This window comes from Pongo abelii, chromosome 13 (genome assembly GCF_028885655.2).
Source record: "Pongo abelii isolate AG06213 chromosome 13, NHGRI_mPonAbe1-v2.0_pri, whole genome shotgun sequence".
NCBI lineage: Eukaryota > Metazoa > Chordata > Mammalia > Primates > Hominidae > Pongo > Pongo abelii.
In genome coordinates this window covers 116,172,370-116,194,330 of record NC_071998.2, presented here as the reverse complement: position 1 = coordinate 116,194,330, position 21,961 = coordinate 116,172,370, and the positions used below count along the sequence as shown (strand labels likewise).

At 49.3% G+C, this 21,961-nt stretch overlaps 1 protein-coding gene and 1 pseudogene across 14 annotated transcripts in view; both read left to right on the top strand.

The window, feature by feature from the left end:
• Positions 1 to 21,623, top strand: part of GOLGA1 (golgin A1) — a 62,617-nt gene extending 40,994 nt beyond the window's left edge. For 10 of the 14 annotated variants that reach the window (XM_024252807.3, XM_054520614.2, XM_063714431.1 and 7 more), the window contains 9 exons: positions 556 to 651; positions 9,499 to 9,588; positions 10,443 to 10,545; positions 10,676 to 10,833; positions 11,582 to 11,725; positions 17,411 to 17,470; positions 18,021 to 18,191; positions 18,719 to 18,805; positions 19,363 to 21,623. In XM_024252807.3, the coding sequence (XP_024108575.3) occupies positions 556 to 651; positions 9,499 to 9,588; positions 10,443 to 10,545; positions 10,676 to 10,833; positions 11,582 to 11,725; positions 17,411 to 17,470; positions 18,021 to 18,191; positions 18,719 to 18,805; positions 19,363 to 19,443 (990 nt within the window). In that variant the 3' untranslated portion in view covers positions 19,444 to 21,623. The remainder of the gene's footprint in view (positions 1 to 555; positions 652 to 9,498; positions 9,589 to 10,442; positions 10,546 to 10,675; positions 10,834 to 11,581; positions 11,726 to 17,410; positions 17,471 to 18,020; positions 18,192 to 18,718; positions 18,806 to 19,362) is intronic. The other 4 variants (XR_010136595.1, XR_010136593.1, XR_010136594.1 and 1 more) reach the window with 1 other exon arrangement.
• LOC112135085 (U4 spliceosomal RNA) lies at positions 12,427 to 12,505 on the top strand (annotated as a pseudogene).
• Positions 21,624 to 21,961: the final 338 nt, after the last annotated feature.

Sequence of the window (21,961 nt, the reverse complement as noted above, 5' to 3'; positions counted from 1 at the left end):
TTGAGACAGGGTCTCACTCTGTCACCCAGGCTGGAGTACAGTGGCATGATTACAGCTGACTGCAGCCTCGACCTCTCAGACTCAAGTGATCCTGCCACCTCAGCCTCCCAAGTAGCTGGCACTACAGGCGTGCACCACCACAGCCAGCTAATTTTTTAATTTTTTGGAGAGACAAGGTCTCGCTATGTTGCCCAGGCTGGTCTTGAACGCCTAGTCTCAAGGGATCTGCCCACCTCAGCCTCCCAAAGTGCTGGAATTATAGGCATGAGCCACCGCACCCAGCCAAGAGCAGTTCTTATCTTTCCAGAGACACCTGCTCATGAGACTGGATGTAAAAAGGCTGCTTTTTATAAAACTCAAAACAGATGGGTTTTCTTTTTCCTTGGAGTTTCCACAGAGACTTCCTACTTTCTGACCAGTCCCCTCTGCTTCTTCCCATTGGCTTTTAAAATGTATATTGTTCCTCCCTATGCCTTCTTCCTGGTGCACGCTCCCTGCGCAGGGAAATATGGTGGTGAAGACTGTTCTTTTATCTATGTTCTTCTGAACTGGCAGAGACAACTGGAGCAAGAAAATGCAGCCCTTAAAGAAAGCAGGAATGAATATGAACGTTCTTTACAAAGTCACCAATTTGAACTAAAGAAGCTGAAGGTATTTATCTAATTGAATCAGAGTTCCATAAAAGTGTTCATGTTTTCTACATGTGTATTTACAATGCCCCACTTCTCATACTTACAGTACAGGAGGAGTAGAATTAGCATTTGTTCAATAGTTCTGTTAGGCATCGGCCAGAAATTGCCACTTCATTAAGTTCTCTCAGGGATCCAGGACAGTAGGAAGAATTACGTTCATTTGGCAGTTAATGTCATTGAGGTTCCGAGGGTAAACCATTTGTGCAAGTTGCATAGTTGGTTAGAGGTGGTGCTGGTCTGACTTCACCCTACCACACAAGCCAGCCCTTCCTCTGTGGTATCAACAGCTGCTTGAAAGTCATGCTGTCAAAACACTGCTCTTGCTGATATTTCCAGGGGGACCTTAAAGCAAGGCCTTAAAAGATGATAAGGACCTTTGTTTTGCTTGTTTATATCAGGGACCATGTACAGAAATGAAGAAACAATCTGCTGGATTGTTATACTTTCTCTTCTGCAACCTTGGAGCTTTAATCAGATGATGCCTCTTTCATTCCTAAACATAACTGGATAAAAAGGAGGAAAGATTCTGTCACTCTTATATGCCCCAGACTCCCCTGGCCCCTTTCAAAGCACCTTGGATAATGGGACATTGTAGTACTTGCCCAGCTTGGTCATGACTCAAAGATCTTATTGATCCTTTGGCAGCAATCTTCTCTGAGAGTGTCCATAGATGAATGCCTGCACCTAGTAAGCTTCCAGTAATCAGATCTGATGAGTGACATAGGTACTAATGCAGTAGCATTGCATCGTGAGAAGCATGGACTTTGGAGTCAGATTTTTTTTTTCATGCATTCCTTCGATAAACATTTGAGTATCTGTAAGTGCCAGGCAGCACTGTAAGTGCTGGGATGTATTAAATAGCAATGAGCCAGTGCGGTGGCTCACGCCTGTAATCCCAGCACTTTGAGAGGCCAAGGTGGGTGGATCACCTGAGGTCAGAAGTTCGAGACCAGCCTGGCCAACATGTTAAAACCCCATCTCTACTAAGAATTCAACAATTAGTCGGGTGTGGTGGCGTGCGCCTATAATCCCAATTGAAAGGCTGAGGCGGGAGATTCACTTGAACCTGGGAGGTGGAGGCTGCAGTGAGCCAAGATCATGCCACTGCACTCCAGCCTGGGTGACAGAGCAAGACTCCATCCCAAAAAGTAAATAAATAAAATAAATAGCAGTGGAAAAATAGGTAAAGTTCCTTTCTCGTGGAGTTTGTAACTAGAGATGGTAACCAAGTTACAAATTAACGATAAATGCTATGAAGAAAATAGAGCAGGGCAAGGACAGCCAATGGGGAGGTGGGGGGAGGAGAGGTCTCTTTTCCATATGGAGTTAGGGAAGGCTTTGATGCTGGCAGAAGGGCCTGCAATGTGAATATTTGAAGAGGAATATTCTAGACAGAAGAAATAACAAATATAAAGGCTCTGAGGCAGGAAAAAGCCTAGTCTGTTCAAAGAATAGCACAGAGGCCAGTGTGGCTGCAGCCAGTGGCTGGGGAGAGCATGGCTGGTGGTGAGGGGGGACACAGGCATTAAAAAGAATCATGGGAAGCCCTGGCAGGTCTTTTTTTTTTTTTTTTTTTTTTTTTTTTGAGACAGGGTCTTGCTCAATTGCCCAGGCTGGAGTGCAGTGGTGTGATCACAGCTCACTGCAGCCTCAACTTCCCAGGCTCAAGCAATCCTCCTACCTCAGCCTCATGAATAACTAGGACTACAGGTGTGCAAAATTTATTAATTTTTCTTTTGTAGAGACAGGGTCTTGCTATGTTAACCAGGCTGATTTTAAACTCCTGTGCTCAAGCGATCCACTCGCCTTGGCCTCCCAAAGTGCTGGGATTACAGGAATGAGCCACCGCTCCTAACCAGCTATGGCAGGTCTTAAGCAGATAAGTGATGTGAGAAGTTTTGTTTTAAAAGGATTTCTCTGGCTGCCTGTGAAGAATGTTTGGTAAGGGAGGCATGAGCAGAAGCAGAAGACTGTTTAGGAGACTTTAGGAATCTAGGCCAGAAGTGACTAGCACATTAGTGGTGGACTTGGGAAGAAGTATTCAGATCAGGATTTATTTTAGAGATAGAGCTGTTTTGTTTGCTTTTTGTTTTTTGTATATGAGACGGAGTCTCACTTTGTCGCCCAGGCTGGTGTGTAGTGGAACGATCTCGGCCTACTGTTACCTCGACCTCCTGGGTTCAAGCAATTCTCATGCCCCAACTCCCAAGTAGCTGGGACTACAGGCACGTGCCACCATGCCTGGCTAATTTTTGTATTTTTGGTAGAGTCAGGGTTTCACCATATTGGCCAGGCTGGTCTCGAACTCCTGACCTCAAGTGATTCACCTGCCTTGGCCTCCCAAAGTGCTGGGATTACAGGCGTGAGCCACCATGCCCTGCCTGAGATGGAGCTTTTAGGACTTAGGAATGAGAGAAAAATAGAAATTGTAGATGACACCTAGGTTTAGTTTGTATAACTCAGAGTTTCTCCACCTCAGCGCTATTGACGTTTGAGGCCGGATGGTTCTCTGTTGTAGAGGTTCTCTGTTGTGGAGGTTCTCTGTTGTGGATGGTTCTCTGTTGTGGAGGGTCTCTGTTGTGGGTGGTTCTCTGTTGTGGGTGGTTCTCTGTTGTGGGTGGTTCTCTGTTGTGGAGGGTCTCTGTTGTGGATGGTTCTCTGTTGTGGAGGGTCTCTGTTGTGGATGGTTCTCTGTTGTGGATGGTTCTCTGTTGTGGAGGGTCTCTGTTGTGGGTGGTTCTCTGTTGTGGGTGGTTCTCTGTTATGGAGGGTCTCTGTTGTGGGTGGTTCTCTGTTGTGGGTGGTTCTCTGTTATGGAGGGTCTCTGTTGTGGGTGGTTCTCTGTTGTGGGTGGTTCTCTGTTATGGAGGTTCTCTGTTGTGGAGGGTCTCTGTTGTGGGTGGTTCTCTGTTGTGGGTGGTTCTCTGTTGTGGATGGTTCTCTGTTATGGAGGGTCTCTGTTGTGGGTGGTTCTCTGTTGTGGGTGGTTCTCTGTTATGGAGGGTCTCTGTTGTGGAGGGTCTCTGTTGTGGATGGTTCTCTGTTATGGAGGGTCTCTGTTGTGGGTGGTTCTCTGTTGTGGATGGTTCTCTGTTGTGGAGGATCTCTGTTGTGGAGGGTCTCTGTTGTGGAGGGTTCTCTGTTATGGATGGCTCTCTGTTGTGGATGGTTCTCTGTTGTGGGTGGTTCTCTGTTGTAGAGGGTTCTCTGTTATGGAGGGTCTCTGTTGTGGATCGTTCTCTGTTGTGGAGGGTCTCTGTTGTGGAGGCTCTCTGTTGTGGAGGCTCTCTGTTGTAGAGGTTCTCTGTTGTGGATGGGTCTCTGTTGTGGATGGTTCTCTGTTGTGGGTGGTTCTCTGTTTTGGGTGGTTCTCTGTTGTGGGTGGTTCTCTGTTGTGGAGGGTTCTCTGTTATGGAGGGTCTCTGTTGTGGATGGTTCTCTGTTGTGGGTGGTTCTCTGTTGTGGAGAGTCTCTGTTGTGGATGGTTCTCTGTTGTGGAGGGTCTCTGTTGTGGAGATTCTCTGTTGTGGAGGGTCTCTGTTGTGGAGGTTCTCTGTTGTGGAGGGTCTCTCTTGTGGATGGTTCTCTGTTGTGGAGGGTCTCTCTTGTGGATGGTTCTCTGTTGTGGATGGGTCTCTGTTGTGGAGGGTCTCTATTGTGGATAGGTCTCTGTTGTGGAGGGTCTCTGTTGTGGAGGGTCTGTGTTGTGGATGGTTCTCTGTTGTGGAGTGTCCTCTGTTGTGGAGGATCTCTGTTGTGGATGGTTATCTGTTGTGGGTGGTTCTCTGTTGTGGATGGGTCTCTGTTGTGGGTGGTTCTCTGTTGGTGGTTCTCTGTTATGGATGGTTCTCTGTTGTGGAGTGTTCTCTGTTGTGGAGGGTCTCTGTTGTGGATGGTTCTCTGTTGTGGAGGGTCTCTGTTGTGGAGATTCTCTGTTGTGGATGGTTCTCTGTTGTGGAGGTTCTCTGTTGTGGGTGGTTCTCTGTTGTGGAGGGTCTCTGTTGTGTGTGGTTCTCTGTTGTGGATGGTTCTCTGTTATGGAGGGTCTCTGTTGTGGAGGATCTCTGTTGTGGGTGGTTCTCTGTTGTGGATGGGTCTCTGTTGTGGGTGGTTCTCTGTTGTGGGTCGCTCTCTGTTATGGATGGTTCTCTGTTGGTGGTTCTCTGTTGTGGATGATTCTCTGTTGTGGATGGTTCTCTGTTGTGGAGGGTCTCTGTTGTTGATGGTTCTCTGTTGTGGAGGGTCTCTGTTGTGGATGGTTCTCTGTTGTGGAGGGTCTCTGTTGTGGATGGTTCTCTGTTGTGGATGGTTCTCTGTTGTGGAGGGTCTCTGTTGTGGATGGTTCTCTGTTGTGGAGGGTCTCTGTTGTGGATGGGTCTCTGTTGTGGATGGGTCTCTGTTGTGGAGGTTCTCTGTTGTGGAAGTTCTTTGTTGTATTTGCTGCAAATATGCATGATAAGCTGCTTAGGAGCATCTACCCACTAGGTGTCAGTAGCAGCCCCACTTAGGACAACCACAGTGTCTCCAGACATTGCCAAATGTCTCGTGGGGGCAAAAGCACTGCTGGCAGAGAACCACTGGGGTAACTGAATGAATAGGGTATGTACCATTCACTGAGATGGGGGTCCTGGGAGGTATGTCAAGAGTGGATTCCATTTTAGGCATGTTGAACTTCAGAGGCCTACCCAACAGGCATATCTAGTAGTCTGTAGGCTGACAAATCTGGAAATCAGAGCATATTCTGAGTAGATATATAAATTAGGAAGCCTGTGTGCCTATAGTTCCAGCTGCTTGGGAGCCCAGGAGGCGGAGGTTGCAGTGTGCAAGGTCGTACCACTGTACTCCAGCCTGGATGACAGAGCAAGAACCTATTTCAAACACACACACACACACACACACACACACACACACACACACACACACTTTAAATTAGGAAACCATCAATCAGCATAGCTCATAGGCAAAATTACAGCCAAATGGCTATCAATGAGTGCAGATAGAAAAGAGGCCAAAATGAAGGCCAGGGCCACACCTGCAGGCACAGGCTCAGAACAAAAGGAGGGGCCAACAGAGAAGACGCCAAAGGAGCCGCAGGTAGGGTAGCAGTAAAGGCAGGTGCATGTGGGGCTCTGGAAGTACAGGGCAGAAAGTGCTACAAGGACTGAGTAGTGAACTCTGTCATATGCTGCCAACTGGTCAAGAAAGGAGACAAAGAGCTGACCATTAGATTTGGCAAGACTGAGTTTGTTGGCAACACTGGGAAGAATAGTCACCATAGAGTCATAGGGGATATGGTTGACGAGAGCAGGTTAAAATGAGACTAGAGAGATGCTTCCACTTGCATTAAAGGCAGACTAGGTAATTCAGACCAGCTCACCTGAAGACTCCCAGAAAAACTGGCCAAAATAAGAGAACATCTGCTTGTAGGAGCCTACAGGACAGTGAGGAGTGGCCCATCCTGCCCAGGGTGGGAGTCCAGCATGCAAAGCAGCTTTTGCCATGGTGGTATCTGCTGATCCTGAAGAGGCTGGAAGTTTATCTAAATTTTTCATAGTTTCTCAGAGTTAGGGGAATAAAATTTGGAGTTTAAATTTGATTAAAGCTTGGATCCAGCCTGGGAGATCCTGAAAGCTTTGGTTAGGCACACCACAGGACTACACGCTAGGAGTAAGCTTGAACGGGAAGTAACCAGCACCCCATCCACACCCCGCCCCCAGCTTTGATTGCACTAACTGAAGGACACAGGGTGGCCCAGGAAAAGCCCATTAGCTAATTTTGGATTAAAATAATCCCAGGTTATTAGTGCTCCTAGGTGACTAGAAAAAACAAAATCAAAGATAGGTAAACAAAAATACAAAACAACACAAACAAAATAAACAGACTCACAAGGGCTCAGATATCATATGCTTACTATGTTTAGGGAGATAAAAGACAAAATTTAAAATTTCAGCAAGATGTGGAATAGTTCTATTATTTTATTATAGTTATAATAAAAGCAGTTTTAAAAAAGGAATCAAATAGAATTTTAGACCTGAAAAATAGAATAACTGAAATTAATACAATCAATTACAAAAGGACAGGAGGAAGCTTTCTGGGGGCTGGGTATTTTTACTATTTTTATTAGGGTGATGGTTTCATCACAGTTTATCAAGGCATACACCTGTAGTCCCAGCTACTCAGGAGACTGGGGCAGGATGCTCTCTTGAGCCTAGGAGGTCGAGGCTGCAGTGAGCTATCATCACAAACTGGACTCCAGCCTGGGTGATAGAGCAAGAACCCATTTCCAAAAACATAAAAATTTAAATGTAAATATATAGAAAACTCTTATATGTTTACATTTAAGAAATACACTTTCTTTTTTTTTGAGACGGAATTTCTCTCTTGTTGCCCAGGCTGGAGTGCAATGGCACGATCTCGGCTCACTGCAACCTCTGCCTCCTGGGTTCAAGCGATTCTCCTGCCTCAGCCTCCTGAGTAGCTGGGATCACAGGCATGCGCCACCACACCAGGCTAATTTTGTGTTTTCAGTAGAGATGGGGTTTCTCCATGTTGGTCAGGCTGGTCTCGAACTCTCAACCTCAGGTGATCTGCCCACTTTTGCCTCCCAAAGTGCTGGGATTACAGGCGTGAGCCACCATGCTCGGCCTGAAATACACTTTCAAATAACCCATAGGTCAAAGAAAAAAATCACAATGGAAATTTTAAAATATTTTGAAATAAAGCTGGGCGCAGTGGCTCACACAGTGAGCTGAGATTGTGCCATTGCACTCCAGCCTGGGTGACAAGAGCAAAACTCCGTCTCAAAAAAAATAATTATAATATTTTGAAATAAATGATTCATAGTAAATACTATGGATCAAAATTGGTCGAGTATAACTAAGCAGTTCATGGAAGGAAATTTCGGTCTCAGTGGCATCTCTTAGGAAGAAAGCCTGAAAATTGAGCCATGTATGCATCTCAAAAAGTCAGAAGAAGGCACAAATCAAACACAAGGAAGAAATAACAAATATAGGCACACAAATTAATGAAATAGAAAATAAAACGGGCCCAGCGCGGTGGCTCACCCCTGTAATCCCAGCACTTTGGGAGGCCAAAGCAGATGGATCACATGAGGTCAGGAATTCAAGATCAGCCTGACCAACATGGTGAAAGTCCTTCTGTACTAAAAATACAAAAATTAACTGGGCATAGTGGCGCTTGCCTGTAATCCCAGCTACCTGGGAGGCAGAGGCAGGAGAATCGTTTGAACCCGGGAGTCAGAGGTTGCAGTGAGCCGAGATCACACCATTGCACTCCAGCCTGGGCAACAAAAGCGAAACTCTGTCTCAGGGAGGGAGGGAGGCTGGGCGCAGTGGCTCACACCTGTAATCCCAGCACTTTGGGAGGCCGAGGCGGGTAGATCACCTAAGGTCAGGAGTTTGAGACCAGCCTGGCCAACATGGAGAAACCTGGTCTCTACTAAAAATACAAAAATTAGCCAGGCGTGGTGGCACATGCCTGTAGTCCCAGCTACTCGGGAGGGTGAGGGAGGAGAATCGTTTGAACCCAGGAGGCAGAGGTTGCAGTGGGCTGAGATTGAGCCATTGCACTCTAGCCTGGGCAACAGAGAGAAGCTCCGTCTCAAAAAAGAAAGAAAAAAAAACCCAAAAGAATGGGACCCTCTCATAATAGCGAGGACTGCTGAAGCCTGAGGTGGATTATTTGAAGGTGAATAAAATTGCTAAGCTCTGGGTGAGACGGATCAAGGCCATATTTAGTTTAACAGTCTACTTGTTCCATCAGCTACTGAGAAGAGTATGCTCAATCTTCCACTACGATGGTAGATTTGTCTCTTTCTTCTTTTAGTTCTGTCTTCACTTCGTGTATTTTGAAGTGCTATTAGGTGCACATATATTTAGAATTGTTTTTCTCCATCCACGCTCTCAAAGCAGCTGTTCCCTAAGCCCATCCTGGAGAATCATCCCCAGGTGCAGAGGCAGCCGTGCATGGGTGGCCTGGTGGCTTCTGCAAGCTGCAGGCCCTGCTTTGTGCCACAGTGAACCTGAGCAGGCACTGTCAACCTCCCGCCTCCCACAGTGCTGGATCTTATGTGGCTCTGAGGCACTAGCACAGACTTTGGAGCCACAGAGACTCACTTCTGTCTTGTCAGCCTAGCCCCTCACTAGCTGATGCTTGAAGGAATCCATTTTCCTGCAGCCTTGATCCCCCGGACACAAGCAATCCTCTCGCCTCAGCCTCCTGAGTAGCTGGCACTATAGGCATGTGACACCATGCTCGGCTAATTTTTCTTATTTATAGAGACAGGTCCTCGCTGTGTTACCCAGGAAGGTCTTGAGCTCCTGGGTTCAAGCGATCCTCCCGCCTCAGCCTCCTGAAGTGCTGGGATTATTGGTGTGAGCCACCGTCCCTGGTCATTACTTCTTATTCTTTTCATAACCAATTGTTCCAGTCTCCCACTCCATTCATGTGGCCTGCGAGTCTGACTTCTTGTTCTTGGCTACTGTCCTTAGACCAGCTCTTCAGGATAGGCCCCTAGCCTTGGTGTGGGTCCTGGCGGGGGTGCTCATGGAGCAATCGATCCTCAGTGGTGTGCCATTTCCAGAAAAGTCGGTGGGTTGCCTGCCAGGACAGCTCTGAGAGGGATACTGAGGGCATGGCAGGGAGGGGCCAGGCTGGGAGCCTGGGGAAGTGGGGAACATGTTGGTCTGGCTCTGCAAAGCATTGCCCTGTCTGCTGGGCTTCTTGCGTGGCATACAGCTAAAAAATTGAACTAAGTTTTGGGGCTCGGTGGTTTTCTGCATTGTAGGAAGAATGGAGCCAAAGAGAAATTGTGAGTGTGGCCATGGCTCAAGCCCTGGAGGAGGTGCGGAAGCAAAGGGAAGAGTTCCAGCAACAGGTGGGCGCTGTTTCACGCTGAGGGGCGATGTCCCCCTGCAGTCCCAAAGCAGCAGGCCCGTCCTGCCGTGGGACTGTTGGAGAAGGCCTGTCTCTTCAGGGTAGGGGTAGTAGACACAGGACTCAGGGAATGCAGTCAGCTGCGTGGGCCCCTGTGCTCTCTAGGAAGCTGGGAGGCAAATGTTTTAAAGAAACCCTCACCCCATGGGATGCCCTTTTCTGATTTTTCAACTGTGATTACCTGGAAAATGGTCCATGCCCAGGGGCCTACTGGGCTCTAATTCTGTGAGGTGACCTATCATTGCCCACCTGCCCCAGAGGCCATGTAAGGTTGGGTTGAGTTTTTGCAGGAAGTATGGGAAAGCCTCCCTTGAAGGTGGACTTTGCATCTGACCCCAGAGCTTCTAGTTAAGTAGCTTTAGGCCTTTGATAAGTCCTTAACAAATCTGAGTTTCCTCTGATGAGGACTCTAGTCCTTCTACTTAACACCTCTGGGAAACTATTCTATCATGAGGTAACATATATCAAATGCGTGTCTAGTGCTGGGGATGTTGCAGGCACTCAGGAAATGGAAGTTATGACAGCTTGTTGGGCTGGGCAGAATGGCCATGTCTCTGGTTGACCCACTGTTGGCCAGGGGGCAGTGGGAGGTGACTGCCCCTGTGCAGGGCCCCTACCAAGGAGAATGGATTTGTGCATGTTCATAGGAGCAGAGCTTAGCTGGGGGTTTGCTCTGGGTCGTGGACTTCAGGGAGGGATTCATGGTGTACCCTGGAGAGCAGGAAAGTGGAGATTTCTGTGGGAAGATGGAGTCACTGCTCGCAACCTTCCCTCTTGTTGATTTTTCTCTCCAAGGCAGCTAACCTGACAGCCATAATAGATGAGAAGGAACAGAATCTGCGGGAAAAAACTGAAGTGCTTCTCCAGAAAGAGCAGGAGATTCTCCAGCTGGAGCGAGGTGAGGAGTCTGTCCCTGGCTGAGCCTTCTCTCCTTTTCAGGCCCAGCATCCTGCCTTGTGACGGCCTTGCCACCAAGCAGCACGGAGTCACTGGGCTCACAGTGCCCTCTCCCCTCCTCCTCGACCTAGGTCACAACTCTGCCCTGCTGCAGACACACCAGCTGCAGGCTGAGCTGGAGGCCCTGAGGACCCTGAAGGCGGAGGAGGCTGCAGTGGTCACGGAGGAGGACCTGCTGAGGCTGCGGGGCCCATTGCAGGCTGAAGTGCTCTCAGTCAATGAGTCGCACGTAAGTCCCAGCTGCGCCTGCACGGGTGCTACAGCAAGATGCAGGGCAGGTGCCGAGTGTGCCCCTAAGGAGGCAGCAGTGGGGACACATGGTGGACAGGACACTCCCCTGCATGTAGGGTCCTTTCTTTGAAGTAGGGCACTTGGCCGGGCGCGGTGGCTCACGCCTGTAATCCCAGCACTTTGGGAGGCTAAGGTGGGTGGATCACGAGTTCAGGAGATCGAGATCATCCTGGCTAACATAGTGAAACCCCGTCTCTACTAAAAATACAAAAAATTAGCCAGGCCTGGTGGCTGGTGTCTGTAGTCCCAGCTACTCAGGAGGCTGAGGCAGGAGAGTGATGTGAACCCGGGAGGCGGAGCTTGGTGGAGCTGAGATCACGCCACTGCACTCCAGCCTCGGTGACAGAGCAAGACTCCGTCTCAATAAATAAATAAATAGATAAATAAATAAAGTAGGGCACTCATATGGCTAGGAGGCCATGAGTCCTGAAGAGCCCATCACAGATGGCGCCCCTGTCGGTAGGCAGAGGAGAGCAAGCCCCTTCATCCCAGCAAAGACTAGTCGTGTGATTAGTTGTGGGCGTTGGGCATTGGATCTTCTCCAGGAATTGGTTTCCTGGCCAGTTGCCTGTTGGAGCACAACAGCCCATACCTAAGGGATGAGTCTGGCTCCCTTTCCCTGTACACCTGTGGCTCAGCTTCACCTTACCTGTCCTGGCTCTCAATTTGCTGCTACCACCTTGTAGGTGACCTCTAGGGCCATGCAGGACCCTGTGTTCCAGCTTCCAACTGCAGGAAGAACACCAAATGGTGAGGTTGGGGCCATGGATCTCACACAGCTACAGAAGGAGAAACAGGACTTGGAGCAGCAACTTCTGGAGAAAAATAAGGTGAGGATGCCTTTTGCATGGCTGTTTCTGTCTCCACCAGGTCCCCACCCTCAGGCCTAAAATGACCCAGTCCATCCTCGGAGGTTTTTGTGGTATCCCCCGCACCTCCTGGCAACCATGACCCCTCTCGCCCAAAGGCCTTCCTCCTGATCTTCAGTTCCTCCTGCACTGTCCTCCTCCACACCCTCCCCAGCCCTCTTCTCCTCACCCCCTGGAGAACCGGCCAAGTGTCAGGCTTGGGCAGCTGCAAGCCTGCGTGTTCCCTGCCAGCTCTGCTGTCCCCAGCCAGGCCATAGCGACAGTCCTCTTTCGTCTGTACTTCCTTTCTACAGCTGTGGAAGTACAGCACTGATAGCTGCCTTTAAAGGTTTGTTTGGGTGGGAGGAGGGGGTTATGAAATGAAGGTGTTTGTGAACCGTCCTATAAACTTTATAAACTTTCTGGTATTTGGTAGAGGCTCAATAAATGTCATGGTCCCCACCCCTCACCCTCCAGCCTTTCCACCTATATACAGGATCTCATTTAATCCTGGTTCTTAAAGTGTCCTGTGAAGCTTAGTATGCCAGCCGGCTATTGCTCTGGCCTGAAATTCTGCCCCCAAATTGTGTGTGTGTTTGTGTGTGTGTGTGCACGTGTGTGTGTGTGTGTTTAGATTTTTTACAAGGGGGAAAGTGTTCATTATGTCTAATATAAAATACAGAAGCTTTGCGCAGTGGCAGTATTGTAGCCAATGAGGTCTATCTGAGGCGCAATTATTGCTAATTGAAAAAAAACACACAGGAAAGTGTACAAAACAAATGTGTGTCTCAATGAATTAACAGAAAGCAAACCCATGTAACCACCCCGATGCGAATCAGGACAATGCCAGCATCCCAGAGGCCCAGCCCCCTGGGCCCCTCCCAGCCCTGTCAGTCACTCCCATCCCAGCCCTTCTGGCAATGACTGCCTTGCTTTTTTCCCTAGTGTCACCTCAGTTGGCATTGCTCAACCCCACAGTTTTGTTTTGCCTGTTTGTAAATTTCCCGTTTGCCCCCTAGGACCTCCGTCCCTTGAGCCTCTGGCCTTACCAGCTGTGCTGCCTTCCTGCATCCTTGCTCAGTGTCGGGTCTGTGTCTGTCACGGGACCACTGCCTTCCCGACACCTGCGGTTCTCTGGCCTCTCTCCCTTTCCTCAGACTGTCCTAGCCAAGCTCTGGTTAAACTTGGGTTAAACCCAACTCTTCCCTGCTCCCTGCCTGCAGCCATGGAGCCAGACCTGGCTGGAGAGTGCCATCACCTGGGCATTCAGGTCCCCTCGAAGCTCAGGACCATGGTCCTGCGGGCAGCCCAGTGTTCCCCCCAACCCCGCCTCATCTGTGGGCCTTCACGCCCCTCTGCCCCTAACCCCAACTTCATGTCTACCTTCTCTCCTCTCTTCACCTCAACCCACCGCCCTGGTGCTCCCGCCCCCTGCTTCTCTGAGAAGGGACATGCCACAGCCTCTCCTCATATCCTGTTCCCCCACCTCCCCAAGCGCTACGCCAGCTGCCTCCCCCTTCTTGCCTAGGTCGTTTTTTCTTGGAATCATCCCATCTACTGAGAGGTGCACCGTTGTGCAGGTGCCTTATGAAAGCCCTTGGCTCGCACCCCTTTGCCTTGCTGCCGCAGCTCTGCTCACCTCCCATGCTGACATGTTGAAACTTTCTATATCTGCCATATCCATTCCCACTCCTCATCTCTCTCAACCTTTCCCCCACCACTCCACAGAAAAACGCTCTTGTCAAGCTCATCAGTAACATCTGCATTGCTAAATCCAGAAGGCAGTTCCTAATTTTCCCTCTGATTGGCCTGTCGGCAGCCTTGGACAGGCGTCTCTTCCTCCTCCTGAAGCTCCCATCCACGGCCTGCTCCTTCTCCGTCTCCTCTGACAGGCCAGTCTCCTTCCCACTGCCACCCGCCGTGCACAGGGGCAGCCCTCACAGCTCTTCTCTGCACTGTGTGCCCTCGTCTGCGATCTCAGCCATGCCCTGCGCAGCTGGCTCCCCTCCCTACCTCCCGCCCAGACAGCTCCATGGACACTAGCCCCACAAACCTGTCTCCACGTGAGCTCTAAGGTGTCTGAAACTCAAAACATCTGAAAACACACTTCGGCTTCACTGTGCTCCCTGGCTGCCATGGCCACCTTTCCCACCTCAGTAGACGGCAGAAGCCTTGGAGTTGTCCTATCTGCCTTGGTTCTTTCTCCACCAGCATCCAGGCCATTAGCAGATTCCTTCAGCACCCCCTTCGCACATTTCCCAGAATCCACCACTTCACATCGCTGCCACCTGCTTCAGGTTACCGTTGTCTCCTCTGGAAGATGGTATCAGACTTCTAACTGGTTTCCCTGGCACTCCTGTCTTAGCCCTCTGATGAAAGCCTGTCTCTATCGATCTCTTATGAAGGCCTGAGTCCTTGCAGAGGCCTGCAAAGCCGTGTGTGGTGTGGCCCCTCATTACCTCTGCCAGCCGAGCCCCTCCTGTCCTCGTCGCTCCCTCTCAGCTACAGGGGCCTCACTCCCATCAAGTACCCTCCAACCTCAGGGCCTTGGTACTTGCTGAGCCTTCCGTTTGGAAGTGCCTTTCCCTAGTCACCCTCACCCTCACTTTCTTTATGCCACCCCGACCAGCCTCACTACCAGAACCCCACCCCTCACCACGATGCCTCTTCTCCATGCCTCTTCATACCCTCTGATACACTGCAGATTTGATTATTGATTCTTTTTTTTTGAGACAGAGTCTCCCCCTGTCACCCAGACTGGAGTGCAATGGCGTGATCTTGGCTCACAGCGACCTCTGCCTCCTCAGTTCAAGCGATTCTCTTGCCTCAGCCTCCTGAATAGCTGTGATTACAGGTGCCCACGATCACGCCTGGCTAATTTTTTTTTTTTTTTTTTTTTTTTGAGACAGAGTCTCTATTGCCAGGCTGGAGTGCAGTGGCGCGATCTCAGCTCACTGCAACCTCTGCTTCCCGGGTTCAAACAATTCTCCTCCTGCCTCAGCCTCCCCAGTAGCTGGGACTACAGGCGCACGCCACCACGCCCGGCTAATTTTTGTATTTTTAGTAGAGATGGGGTTTCACCATGTTGGCCAGGATGCTCTCGATCTCTTGGCCTTGTGATCCACCTGCCTTGGCCTCCCAAAGTGCTGGGATTACAGGTGTGAGCCACTGTGCCTGGTTTTTTTTGTATTTTTAGTAGAGACGGGGTTTTGCCATGTTGGCCAGGCTGGTCTTGAACTCCTGACCTCGTGATCCGCCTGTCTCGGCTCCCAAAGTGCTGGGATTACAGGTGTGAGCCACCGCACCCGGCCTGTTTATTGATTCTTTTCCCCCTGAGGGTGAACTTTTGTCTTTTTTGTTGCCATTTCTCCAGCCCCTAGAACAGTGTAGGGACTCAGTAATTATTAGATGAATTACTGAGTGAAGAAAACCCAGGAAACCAAATAACATAAGATGAAGTAGCCAATGTACTTTTGGGGCAGTGTCCAGCCTCATGGTCAGCCAAGAGAATAGAAATCAAAGCCACAAGGTGCCATTTTACAAAACTGGGTGTGTTGGAGGTCACTTAAAATGCCTCACAGTGGAGAAGTTAGAAACACTTTTGTGGTCCTCTGACTCAGTCATTCCATCCCCAAGAGAAACAATGGGGATTCCTCGCTTGGGGAAACAAAGCTTATCCCAGCTTTGTTTTAAAGTGGAAGCCCAGCCACGCAGTAAGACAGGGGCATCCCCGGGAGTTCCTGTCACATTAGACGTTACAATTAGGAAAGCTGGAGGAGGCAGTGATGACTCTGATACATGAAAAATGTATTTACAATCCCAGCCACGCTGTGCAAGAATAGGGATGTCGACTGGGGGTACATGGAAGAATGCATTTTGATATATTACCATTCGGAGACTTTGAATAAATTTTTATTTAAAACCGGGCGTGGTGGCTCATGCCTGTAATTTCACCACTTTGGGAGGCTGAGGCGGGCAGATCACCTGAGGCCAGGAGTTCGAGACCAGCCTGGCCAACATGGTGAAATCCCGTCTCTACTAAAATGACAAAAATTAGCTGGGCATGGTGGTACACACCTGTAATCCCAGCTACTCAGGAGACTGAGATGGGAGAATTGCTTGAACCTGGGAGGCAGAGGTTGCAGAGAGCTGAGATCGTGCCATTGCACTCCAGCCTCAGGGACAGGGTAAGACTCCGTCTCAAAAAAAAAAAAATTTTTTTTCCCTATATTATGAAGTTTTTAGTTGAGAAAATGTCTCAGCATGTCTAGTGAATAATGGAATGTGTAATAAATGTAAGGCTCATAATACTAATTAAACATAAAAGAAAATTAGCCAGGCGTGGTGGTGTACAGCTGAAGTCCCAGCTACTCGGGAGGTTGACGTGGGAGAATTGCTTGAGCCCAGGAGTTCAAAGACTGAATTCAGCCCGGGCAACATAGTAAGATACTGTCTCTTAAAGAAAAAAAAGGCCGGGTGCGGTGGCTCATGCCTGTAATCCCAGCACTTTGGGAGGCCAAGGTGGGTGGACCACCTGAGGTCAGGAGTTCGAGACCAGCCTGGCCAACAGGGTGAAACCCTGTCTCTACTAAAAATACAAAAATTAGCCAGGCGTGGTGGCAGGCACCAGTAATCCCAGCTACTCAGGAGGCTGAGGCAGGAGAATCGCTTGAACCCAGAAGGCAGAGGTTACAGTGAGCCGAGATTATGTCACTGCAATCCAGCCTAGGCAACAGAGCAAGACTCTGTCTCAAAAAAATAAATAAATAAAATTAGCTGGGTGTGGTGGCGCACAACTGTAATCCCAGCTACTCGGGAGGCTGAGGCAGGAGAATTGTTTGAACCCAGGAGGCGGAGGTTGCAGTGAGCCGAGATTGCACCATTGCACTCCAACCTGGGCAACAAGAGTGAAACTCCATCTTAGAAGAAGAAGAAGAAAACAAAAATGAGTCGGGTGTGGTGGTGCATGCCTGTAATCTCAGCTCCCCTAGAGCCTGAGGCAGGAGAGTCACTTGAACCCAGGAGGCGGAGGTTGTAGTGAGCTGAGATCGTGTCATTGCACTCCAGCCTGGGCAACAAAGCGAGACTCCATCTCAAAAAAAAAAAAAAAAAAAAAAAACGAGGAAAATAAATTATTTTCCGAACTATTTATCTAAAACTGGATGTTGATGAGTCGTGCAGAAAAACCATGATCTTTTTAGGGTGTTCAAAATAAGCATTGCAGATTATTAATGTATTTCAAGAGAGCAGTAGTGATGAGAACCGTAAGTCCTCGCCTAAGTATCCTACTTGGGGATAACAGCATAAAAATCGAATTTTGAGGGCAAAATCTATGGTCCAGAGCCTTTTCCAGCTGGGCTGTGTGTGGAGGACCAAGCCCCCGGGAAGGGATGGGCAGCGCTGGGGCACTCATGTCCACACAGAGGGACTGTGGCCCCTGTGGGACGTGGAGACTCAAGGATGTGAAAGCAGTGGCCCAAGAGGTATGACAGCCCAACAGTCGTAGGCACAAGCATGCGACAGCTGAGCACCAGCCTCTCAGGATGACTTCTCAGGGCAGAGGCTTCTCACAGGTGTACAGGGGATCCCGTGGGATCTTCGGGTCTGTTTCCTTTGGTGAAACATGCATCTAATGATTGGCTTTCTGTGGGGTGGGGCTTGTCGCAGACCATAAAGCAGATGCAGCAGCGGATGCTGGAGCTCCGGAAGACTCTGCAGAAGGAACTGGTGAGTACCCGCATGGGAGCTGGCCCCACTTCCCAGCACTCCCCCTGCTGCCTGTGCCCGGTCCTCCTGAGGTCCCTCGCTGCCTATGCTCCCCCACCCCCTAATTAATTGCAAGGGGTCGCTGGGCAGTCCAATGTTAGCTGGTGGGACAGCCTGCCAGCCTGCATGCACCTCTGAAGCAACTCCGTGGTCGCAGGCCTGTGCCTGCCTTCTCTGAGCCTGCATCCTCATCTGGAAGTGGGGTTGCCTGTCACGCTAGCGCAGCGATGCTCTAACAGTGTGTGTGTGTGGCAGAGTGCTTGGCCTGATGCAGGATGCGAGCAGCTTCAGGCCCCAGGGACATGTGTTCTTGCCATGGATAAGGGAATGTCTGAATTTCCCCAAATGATGTCACTCCCTCCTCAAGCCCACCTGGAGGTGCTTCCTTCCCAGGTGGGGCCCTTTTTGCCCTACGATAGTGATCATAGTTTGGACCAGGTGAACCTCCCGTGTGATTTTTTCCACCTGCCTCAGAGGGTTCAGTGTAGCATCTTTCCCACTGGTTTTTCAGAAAATCAGACCCGATAATGAGCTCTTCGAAGTCCGGGAGAAACCTGGACCTGAGATGGCAAACATGGCGCCTTCCGTCACGAATAACGCTGACCTGACGGATGCTCGCGAGATCAACTTTGAGTACCTTAAACATGTGGTTTTAAAATTCATGTCTTGTCGCGAATCCGAGGTAAAGGGCTTTTGAGGTGTCTTTTGGGTATTGAGGCCCCGCCCTACAGTCTGTCCTGCAGGGACCCCTGCCCAGCCCGTTTCTCCCTTTTCCTCATACATCCTGATTTGACGCCCTTGTGGGCGCCCAGTCATTTCTCCTGCTGGCGTTGGCCTGCGGAGTGAGCGGCTGGCGGGAGAGGCCGTGCAGGAACCGGCTCCTGGTGGGAGAACGTGGGCTCCACTTCTAAATTCTGGCGTGGGTGCTGAGGCCAGAGGCCGGAAGCCGGGAACGGAATCCACCCATCACTCCTGGGTCCTGCCAAAGGGTAGGGTAGCTGCTGGGGTAGTTCCCTTAAGCCTGCCAGGCCCCCGAGGATGCACGGGAAGAAAGAACCTATCATTGCTGCCAAACTTCAGAGTGCCAGAGCGTCACCCACCACCTGGTCCTGCTAACCAAAGAAAGCGGGAAATGCCATGTAGCTCTCCCGACCCCACCCCGCCTCACCTCCACCAAGGCCTATGGCAGCAAAACTTACTGTGTTTCAGGCTTTTCATCTTATAAAAGCTGTGTCAGTGTTGCTGAACTTTTCCCAAGAGGAGGAGAACATGCTCAAGGAAACTCTGGAATATAAGGTAGGGTTCTCTGGTCTACTGTTCCAGCTTCCAAAATATGTTGTCAGTCATCCCAGCAGTAGCAGTTTAAGACCTCTTAGCCCCACACCCGAATGTAGGTACCAGCACAGCTGCATGATCAGCTTGGCTGCTTTTGGATGAACTTGATCCAAGCACTTTTTAGCGATGACATCCTTTGTGCCCAAATGTCTGTGCTGTACTTGACCAACAGGCCACGTATTTTTCAAAGCATTTTCATTGATAGCGCTTTATCGAGAGCCCCAGGTCTGGCTCAGCACTCAAATTCCAAAAGCTTCTGCATAAATGCTCTAATAGGAAAAAATACCTACAGTTCCACTACCTTGTTCCTGTCAACTCAGTGTTTTTCTCTCATTTCCCTCCTGTACTGAGCACGGGCCTGCAGACTGGTTACTGGCACCATCTTCTTGCTCTGCTCAGAGCCAGAGGCAGGATTGGGGGGCAGGAGTGACAGGCTCAGGGGAGGGGAGGGGCGGTTCAGTTTCCCTGGCACCAAGTCCTGATTTGCATCTCAGAAGCCTTTTCTGTTTCAAATGCAGATGTCATGGTTTGGGTCCAAACCAGCTCCCAAGGGCAGCATCCGGCCGTCTATCTCAAACCCTCGGATACCATGGTCCTAGAGGGGACTACCCAAGGATGGAGCTCCGTGGGTTGACACTTTTTCTGTGAAAAGAACACTGACACACCAGTCTGGGTGGGTTTTTAATCACTGTAACTGCAGTATTTTGTACAAGTGTCTAAACATTGTTTACAAGACTAAGGCCCACTTCCCTGCAGGCTGACCTGAACCTCAGGGGGTAGCTGATCCTGTCATTCTGGTCACCAAACAGGAGGGTCCTGGCACTACCCAGATTTCCACAGTGCTGCTAATATCCCAGCTCCAGCCAGCACCCCGTCTGCACCTGAATCCTCTAACTTCACGTTAGCACTTACAGCCGAAGCCATCAGCATCGGGCAGGCACACCTGAGTCACCATGTAGCGATGCTACGGGAGGTAGAGACGGCCCTTTGAGATGGTGCCCGGCAGGCCAAACCCACCTGCCTCTGCCAGGAACAGCCAACTCCATGGGAACTCTATGGGAGTGGCTTTTAAAAATTCAGATGAGTTAGAAGCTTTTTATCCCTTCCTCTCAAGAAAATATTCTTTCACCTTGTCTCTCAAACCACCTAGAACTTTAGAGGATCCATCTTTAAGGGCCGGTGTGGATGAATGAGGAAAATGCACCTTTCTGACGGTATCTCTACTTTAAGAAAACTAGCAAATATATGAAAAGACCCTAAGTATAGTACCAAATACACTCAATTGCCTTTTTAATGAATGTACTTGTCTTGGATAGGTTGCTGGTAAACCATTTTAAACTATTTTTTATAGCTGAAGTTCTTCATTACTATAAACATGTCTTCTGTACTATATAAAATCCATTTAACTGGTGTTCTTAAAATCAGAGCGTCCAGAGGAAATTCTTCCTAAAACTAGGATTCCTGTTCCTTTGTCTTCTCACTTGCACTCTGGCACTGCTCCCTCTGAAGTGCAGTGGGATCTCGTGTGCTTTGTCTTGATTCTGTGCCGCGCTGCCGCTGGGCGATGCAGATCACCTGTCTTCTACTGAAGGACAGTCCGCTGTCTCCGGTGGGGGCAGCAGCTGTGCCCCAGCCTTGATGGAGACATTGGGGCAGTCTGCCTTGTGTGTGGAGCCACTCTCTCTCCCTCATCCCACCCCAAATACTTAAAATGACACTACACTCAGACGGCGCCCAGCTGGCTGCAGCGCTTGTAGCATGCACATGATGACTCTGGTAGTAACCAACAAAAACTTGTTTTATGGATTCCTCGTTACTGAGGAAAGGGAACATGCTGGTTCTGGAAAAGCCACAATATTGAATCTAAAAGGAAACCGTTTATTGTTTGATGAAAGTTTCACTGTTTAAATAAAAAACTAAATTAGTAACTGGAGCTCCTAAATTTATTATCCATTATCCAGTGATGGAAAGTTGTATTTCTCAATCACGCTTAGGGCCAAAATAGGTATATAAAATGTGTCACAGAAAAACACGCATTTGCAACGTTAACCTAATGAAATTTCCATGAAGAACCAAGGCCAGGGCAGCATCTCCGTAGTCCCAGCTCAGGCTGTCTGCCTTCCAGAGGCCCCTTCTCCAGTGACTAACCTCCTCATCTGGCTCCTCCTTACAGACACAGTTATCCCTTGTTTAGAACATGAATTTCCATTTACCTGGTGGGAACACAAAACAGGAGTCTCTTCTGTTCTGCAAGTTTGATGGGTAAGAGGTAGCCTTTTTTCAAAGTAGGATTTCCTTTTTCAACTGTTCCAGGAAAGAATCTCTAAGACTGGGTAGCTCACAGCCAGCCAAAGGCAGCTACATTTCCAGAGAAGCCCGTCTGCTGCCTCCGTGGCTTCTCCAGCCATTGAACTGGTCCCACACGCACCCCAGGCCCCGCTCCTCGGCAGTTTTAGGTGTAGCTGTGGGGCCTGTTCCTAGGTCTGTACTGACTTTAGGGAGGCTTCACTGACTAGGCTTTCCTCCTGCATGTTGAATTTCCTTCAGCTTTAAGAGGAAGAGTGGAGTAAATATTCTAAGTGATTTAATGCACTTTGACTTGTATAAAACTTTGTGTTAGCGACGGTATCTATAGCCCTTTATACGAGCGATGGATCTTGAGCTCTCCTTCCATGTTGTAAATAGGGATTGTATTCTTGAAAACTGCTGTAGAAAATTCATCTGTGGTGCAATACACTTTTTGATTAAAGCTCTTCAATCCAGATGCAACTACAATGGATTTTACTAGTTTGGTGTGTCAGTATTTCTTTGACTCATTAAATCTGGTATTTTGTGTCCATATTTAACACTCCAAGGCCAACTTCAAGGGCTAGAGAATGTCTTTCAGAAAGAACCTTTCCAGACTGGATTTGGGTGACTAAATATACGTAATTTAATGAAGCCGGCGGCCTCATTCTACCCCCCAAGAATTGCAGTGGTTCTGCAGAGGGGCTGTGGGGGGAGGACCGTGTCACTTTGGTCAAAGTCTGTATCCAAGGGCTGTATGACCCAGAGGAGCTTCCGGAGTGTGAATGGGGCCCTAATCTTTAACAGAATGCAAGCTGCAGTTACATGTGC